The sequence below is a fragment of the Adelges cooleyi genome, unplaced genomic scaffold (assembly GCF_023614345.1).
Source record: "Adelges cooleyi isolate 19-005CV unplaced genomic scaffold, UGA_ACOO_1.1 ACOO_flye_CR_arks_rails_tigmint_CR_PRNA_21, whole genome shotgun sequence".
NCBI classification, from domain to species: domain Eukaryota; kingdom Metazoa; phylum Arthropoda; class Insecta; order Hemiptera; family Adelgidae; genus Adelges; species Adelges cooleyi.
The window spans coordinates 8,338-15,657 of NW_026095871.1; the positions used below are offsets into that span (position 1 = coordinate 8,338).

General features: G+C 28.0%; 1 protein-coding gene across 2 annotated transcripts; it reads left to right on the forward strand.

Annotated features, from left to right (window-relative positions):
- Nucleotides 1–2,203: 2,203 nt before the first annotated feature.
- Nucleotides 2,204–6,336, forward strand: LOC126834188 (uncharacterized). 2 transcript variants are annotated; one of them, XM_050565939.1, is made up of 11 exons: nt 2,204–2,409; nt 3,786–3,852; nt 3,940–3,969; nt 4,043–4,066; nt 4,391–4,441; nt 4,527–4,556; nt 4,632–4,679; nt 4,832–4,882; nt 5,047–5,097; nt 5,347–5,436; nt 6,117–6,336. In XM_050565939.1, the coding sequence occupies exons 2-11, from the start codon at nt 3,792–3,794 to the stop codon at nt 6,293–6,295; spliced, it is 615 nt and encodes a 204-aa protein (XP_050421896.1). In that variant the 5' UTR covers nt 2,204–2,409; nt 3,786–3,791; the 3' UTR covers nt 6,296–6,336. The 2 variants fall into 2 exon arrangements, with proteins under 2 accessions (XP_050421896.1, XP_050421897.1); XM_050565940.1 differs by lacking the exon at nt 5,047–5,097.
- The last annotated feature ends 984 nt before the right edge of the window (nt 6,337–7,320 follow it).

A 7,320-nucleotide genomic window follows, 5' to 3' on the forward strand; every position in this document is an offset into this window, starting at 1 on the left:
GCGTTTGTCTGTCTACAACTTTTGTTTCAGACCCTTATTGTTAGCTATATTATATTTAGAAAACACATCTAGATATCAAGGACTCTCTACGAATACACCGACTCCAAGAAGTTCAAATGAGTATAAATCCGACAGTCGTTATCAGTTAGGAGAAGCCGGCTCGGTATATTTGTAATAAAGCGCCGCCTTTACGGATCTCCAATACAATTATTTAACTTAACGATATTTTCTCGGAATCCCATCTTTATTTATAAGATAGTTAATCCGCACCTCTCCGTTATTTCTAACACTATCTACTCATCACGGATTACTTTTATAATGCATTTATTTTATTTTTGAATAAAGATTACATTTTTTATTGGTCGTCTTTGAAGATATTTACCGACGACCAAACTAAAATAGTGTTATTAACCGTTATAGCCCTAATATTAATCTACTCGGGCCTATCAATTTTATTTGTAAGTTAAAATAAAAAATAAATCAATACCAGTAATTGAATTTGAAATATTCGGTTAAAAATTATACTTTTAATTTAATGGAAAGACATATATTAGGTTGAATAAATAATACTAGTTGTTTACAAAATAATAAAACAAGAAAAATATTTTCATTATTCGCAGCTGACTTAAGTCGTTGGAGTTTGACCCTCTTTGAGGTACTTAACAATGCAATTTAAATTTCAAAAGTTAGCATGATCTACAATAGTTTTTACATGTTAAACGATTAAAAACACTACATAGGCGTAGGCTAAATTATGGAGAGGCTTAGGGGATAGCACCCCCAAATCTTAAAATAAGCAGCCTCTATAATTAACATGTTTATATTTTAAAACTTCTGCTTGTAAAAATACTTTAAGAAAAAAAAAAAAAGATTTACTCGAAATTCTACAGTGTTTAAACATTTATACATAAATATGTGGAGGTGTTAATAATGTATTATCAGTTCAACTATTTATAAGAAAATCTGTTTGCATTTTACTTATACGCTTAATATTATATGAAATAAAAATATGCACTATATTATAGTGACTATATACGGGGTGAGATGAGTGATCCATCTGATGTAGGACACACATTTTTTTAGAATAATGTATGGATATTTTTCAATACGTTGAATATTTTTTTATTACCCCTTAAATATGGATCTGGAGTTTTTAATTGGGAACATATAATTTTAATTCCATTACCACGTAGATAATTTTTTTTAAAATTGTTATTGTTTGAGTTTTTTAATTTATATCAATCCGTTCGTTTGTTATACCTTTGCAGAGATATTACTTTTCACCTTATAATGTTATCTTTTATCTTCGGTTCCCAAATTCCAGTAGCCCATAAAATTCATATTGATACGTTGTCCGATAGGCATGCACACCAACAACCAGATACATTTTTTTTAGGTTATTATGACTAGGCAGATCTTATTAACCTATTTAAACACAGTGTCATTTTTATCGACGGGGTCAGTATTATTAAATGTTGGGTACTATTGTAAAAACTGAACGAAAATATATCATAGTCCATACTTCTTTTACGCAAGCGATAAAGGTAAACATTTTCTAAAAATGGAAAAATATAGTAATGCATGTATTTAAAAGTATAAAAAAAATTACTAAGTTTTAAATTAATGTATTTTTTTTTTAATTTGCCAAAATATTTACAATATATTCGGTAATTTACGCAATAAGTAATTTAGTTAGCAATTTAGAAAAACAGTAAAACGCATTTTTAGGCCTGAAAAGTTTTTGTGTTTCGAAGTTTTTGCTGATTCCCCGTTAATATTGTTATCATAGGTCAAAATTGGCTTCAAAAGGGTATTGTAGTGGAAGGAGCTTGGTTTTATTGGTATTTCGTTTTCTGTATAGAAGAGGCCGAAGCATATTTAGTCGATAGCCGAGGATATTGCGTTTTTCTTTTAAGTGTGGTAACCGCAGGTTAGGCGCTTATCAAAATAATAAGCATAAGTATTGGCAGTACCATTCAAAGTCAGGCTGTTATTTGCATTAAATTCGTGTTGACATGAAAAAACGTTCGAGTGTAAAAACACTTAATAACGGTATGTGCTCAGTGTTTTCCTAGTATGAAATGCGTCAGTATATAAAAGACCTTGAATAATTGTGTGAAAAAACAGACAATTGTTTTTCACTGACTTATTTTTAAAAAAAAAATTAATACACAACCGCGTGAACGATTTTACAAATTTGGAATTATGCACACAATGGTGCGATTGTAAGACCTAAAAGACAGTAGCTTAAACTTTCCATTACATCTGTATACATAAAATATATTTGCGTTTTGTAAGACTTATTCCGATTTTACCGTTTTGGGGAAAAAGTCTCAAAACCATCACTTTAAAACGGTCGTTTTAACATACAAGTTCTCAAGAGTTCTACCATAGTTTCAAAGATTACCAGTGAGTTTTTAATGCATTTTTATTAAGTTTTTCTCATATAGTATTTTTTTATGCTCATGTTTAGATTTGCGATAAACTTTTAACGGCTAGGTTATGTCATTAATGATATAGTACAGACAATTTTACATCGTTTTGTATTGATCAGAAATCAAATCTGAAATGTGCCTCATTTGTTCCAATATTTAAAATGTACTCATTCAAAATTAGGAAAAACAACCAAAGAAATATGAAAATGTTTCAACCTAACATAATCTTGTAAAAAGAACGGATTTTTTTATTTTTATTTAAAAAGTTCATGAAATATATACATTTTATTTTCCAACAGTTATGATATCAATTTAGGGCTAAGTAATACTAAACTGTTGAACACATTATTTTATGTAGCAGTTCTATGTATAGATCAGAAATTGCACTTGGAAGATACTTTATTTATCGCCATTAATATTAAGAAAACACTCATAGAATGTACCTATTTTACAACTTAAAAGTACGGCAATTCGTAAACTTTTTATAAATAGACAAATTAATTCCAAATTTATATGGAATATTTTTTAGATATAGTACTACCGATAAACGTGTAAAAGTCCTTGTGTTACAGGTTGTGAAAATAACGGGCTAATACGGAAATACGGGGTTTACAATATTAAATAAAAATATGTTATGTTTTTATTATGACCTTCTATCTAGGAAAGTATCATTAAAATACGATTTCTTGTCTACAAATTGGCTACCGACAGTTATCATTGTAAAACTAAAACCTTCTAAATACCAGCACTAAAGCACGGTTAGGTTAGGTTATCGTCGATAACACGATGTGGCAAAATTTAGGGTGGGTTTTTTCCAAAGGATGAAACCAACCTTTAATAGTTACATTTGTTAGCGAGGAATCCAAATCTGTCTTTAAAATAATTGTTCTAGGAAGACAAGATTCTGAGGAAATTAATGTTATTGTTGAAAAAAACATAAAATTTAACCAAGATAAAAAAAAACCTGAAATAATAAATATCTCTCGAATATTATAGCATAATCCCTTGTTTATGACCCTGAAAATACTAAAAAAAAAAACCACATAGATCAGGTTGTTGATCCCAATGGCTCAGGGATTTTAAACGAATTAACAGGATTGCGTTACAGTTTTTATAAGACATTTGTAATTTCAGAGTTTTTTTTAAAGTGGTTCAATTTGATGGAACAATTTATATACATATAATTTTTTTTTTTGGAAAAGCCTATTTTTTTGGGATTTTTCTAACTTAACATATATTTCTGTCAGAATCATGACGTGGTAGGAGAATTTAAAAGACAGATTAGGAGTCAATAATTAATTGACAACTATGTCTAATGCACATGGCTTTTATGTTTATTATTTTTTGCAGACAAAAATGAAACATTATTGTTTTTTAATATCATTCGCCGTTGTTACTGTTTTAGCAGTTAACATAGGTAATTATTATAAATTTTATATTCACACTTGCCTACTGGAAGGAATTAAAAAATCTAAAAAAATACAATAAATTAACTTTTTTACAGCCGACTACAAAAAGGAGGTTGCCTACACAAGTTAGTATTTTTTTCTTTTGTTATACAAACTTAACTTTATTTGCATACACTAATTTTTATTTATTTACTACAGATAGACAAATCAAGAGTGCAGGAGGTAATTATATATATCTTAAATTATTAAACTGACACATAATAATTATTGTTTTGTCAAGTTTTCCAAAGTATAGGTTGATTAATAAATTCAATATTATAGTTTCTGTAATCTGTGCACAAAATGTATAGTATCATCGTTTTATCACTTTGTAAATACTTTATAAATAAAAATCAAATAATGTACAAGTATACTCTTTCATGCAGCAGTTTCTGTAGTTTACATAGGGCGTACTTAGATATAGACAGTAACCATTTAACAAATTTAAAGTTGATCACTTATTATTATAACTCATTATTTTCTTGACCCAATATTTGTTTATTCTAGTAAAGATGCATAAGGTAATTCAATCCCTTGTTTGTGGACCGGCACCGATGGGTAATTTTTTATATTTTGATTATAATATAATAAAAAACTAAATCCAATATCATTAACTAATCCATTTATGTAATGTAAATTTTAGATAAAGTTGTTTTTATGTTGGTTGCACCAGGTAATAGTATTTTTCACATGTATTTGCAAAGTGTTGTTTGTTTTCATATTTAAAATGTTCTTGTTTTAATTTCAGACATGGCACTCGATGAATCTATTGAAAACAGTAAAGAAAAACTGCAGGGTAATTATTACTCTACCATATTTTATATTTAGAATACTTTACATAGACATACATGTATAATTTCTAAAAATTCAGATTTATCATGTTTTTAAATATTAAGCTTAAGAAAAGATGTAAATTAAAGTTGATGACCTTTTTTGTTACAATTTCAGAATGCATAGGCTACCAGACTGACTTGCAAAAAGAAATATCCACTGTCTCACGTAAATACTAAAATTTATAAATGCACAATTTCAAAAATAGTAATAAATTATTTCTAATCAAAATCTAATTTCAATTTGAGTTTAGTGTCTTAAAGCCATATGTTTATTTACTAAAAGTTTTGATGATTGTTTTATAGTTGAACTCATAATTTTGTTAATACTAGGTGTAGCGTGTTTTATATTGAGAAAAGTTGGTTTTCTATGTGATCCAAAAGGTAGCTACTATAAATTATATGAAACAAAATAATTATAATAAAAATTGCAGAGGACGATTTACCTCTATGCAAATATATTAGTGAAACACTATCGCCTAACGACAATACCAAAAATGCTTAAAAAGATTTTTTTTAAATTGTAAAAAAAATTATAAAATGTTGTTATGTGCTTCAATAATGTCACGAGCAACTCATTTTTTTCTTTTTTTATGTATAATACATTTGATATTTATTAATTAATTTTTACAGATTTTGAAACCTGTAGGTTGTCAGACCTTGCAGATACGAGAAGAGATTTGATTAAGGATGTTACTATAAAATTACTCAACGATGTAGCATGTAAATATTATAATATCCAATTGTAATAGTTTTATTTGTAACGTTTAATGGAGGTCGTTTAAAAAAGTATATTAAGGCCATTTTAAATTACTTTTTTTTATGCTTTAATTATATTCTTTGTTTATATAATGAATATATTAAAATAATATTTTTATACAAGTTAGAAATTTAATTAAGACAATTTTAATTTATATATGTTTATATAAGTTCATTTTTTAAATTTCCATTTATTTTTATGGGTCTGACACTAAACACACATTTCAACGTCTATTATTTCACAAGAACTTTAAGAAGTTATAATCCACAACAAAATAAAAAAAATATTACAGATTTTATATCAATTAATAAAATAAGTAATGATTAAAGAGGTTGTTTGAAAATCTATAATATTTAGCAACCCCTAACATACAGTTTTTATTTAGCAACTAACAAACAAACTACGACAATGTTTTATTAAACAATGAAAAACTCCAAGTTCCATTTGCAATTTTTTAATTTTTATACAAACGCCTCTTAAGTTTTTAATAAATTAAATTATGAAACTACGGTTAGCTGTACAATAGGGACAATCTGTATAGAGTATTATCACGCGTATTAGTTATGCCTTACACACTGAATAAATGTAGTAACCAGTAAGTTAAGTTTGCAAATTTTTAAACAAACCTTTTTAATTTTTTAAGCTGGAAATCATATGGGTAATATCAGACATCGCGGGATGTGCCGGTTAAAAGGACTGAAGAGAAGTTTAAGTAACCCAAAATCATACATAAAGGAAGCTAATGTTAATGGTAGTACGTGTCGTCTAACTAAAATAAACAACGAGACGGTTATAGTCTCTACCATGGGGTGGGACTTTTAAAATAAACCACTATAATAACAATACTTAAATAATTGTTTTAAACCGCACTTATATCAAAACTATCATATGTAATGTACCTTATAATAAACGGTTTAACATAAGATTATAAACTCATTTGTTGCTTTTTACCTGTACGCAGGTTTGATTCGAAGTGTTCTTGAAAATAGTTTTATTTATTTTAATCATTCTATTTATTGGCTTATTATAATCCATTTAAGTCCTGTACCTCGACCTAGAAAATGCACACCCTAAGGGGGTTTTCTTGTACAAGTGTTGGATACATATTGAAGTGTTTGTCTAAATTTGATTAAAATGTTATCTCCTCTAGCGATAAAGTAAAACTTTCTCAGCAATCCGCCATAGTTACACAATAGGAGTTTCCATTAGGATTTCGGTTGGCAGCAGACGGGGCCGGTGTTGATACCAGCATAAGAGAGAGTCAATACAATTAATGCGTTTGTCTGTCTACAACTTTTGTTTCAGACCCTTATTGTTAGCGATATTATATTTAGAAAACACATCTAGATATCAAGGACTCTCTTCGAATACACCGACTCCGAGAAGTTCAAATGAGTATAGATCCGACAGTCGTTATCAGTTAGGAGAAGCCGGCTCGGTATATTTGTAATAAAGCGCCGCCTTTACGGATCTCCAATACAATTTAACTTAACGATATTTTCTCGGAATCCCATCTTTGTTTATAAGATAGTTAATCCGCACCTCTCCCTTGTTTCTAACACTATCTACTCATCACGGATTATTTTTATGATACGACCGAACTAAAATAGTATTATTAACCGTTATAGCCCTAATATTAATCTTCTCGGGCCTATCAATTTTATTTAAGTAAGTTATTAAAATTAAAAATAAATCAATACAAATAATTTAATTTGGTATATTTTTAATTTAATTGAAAGACATTTAATTTCAATAATTAACAATAATTGGACTATTCATAATATTATATCGCTTTGCGCCAAAACGTTTACAAAATAATAAAACAAGTAAAATCTTTAGATTAATCG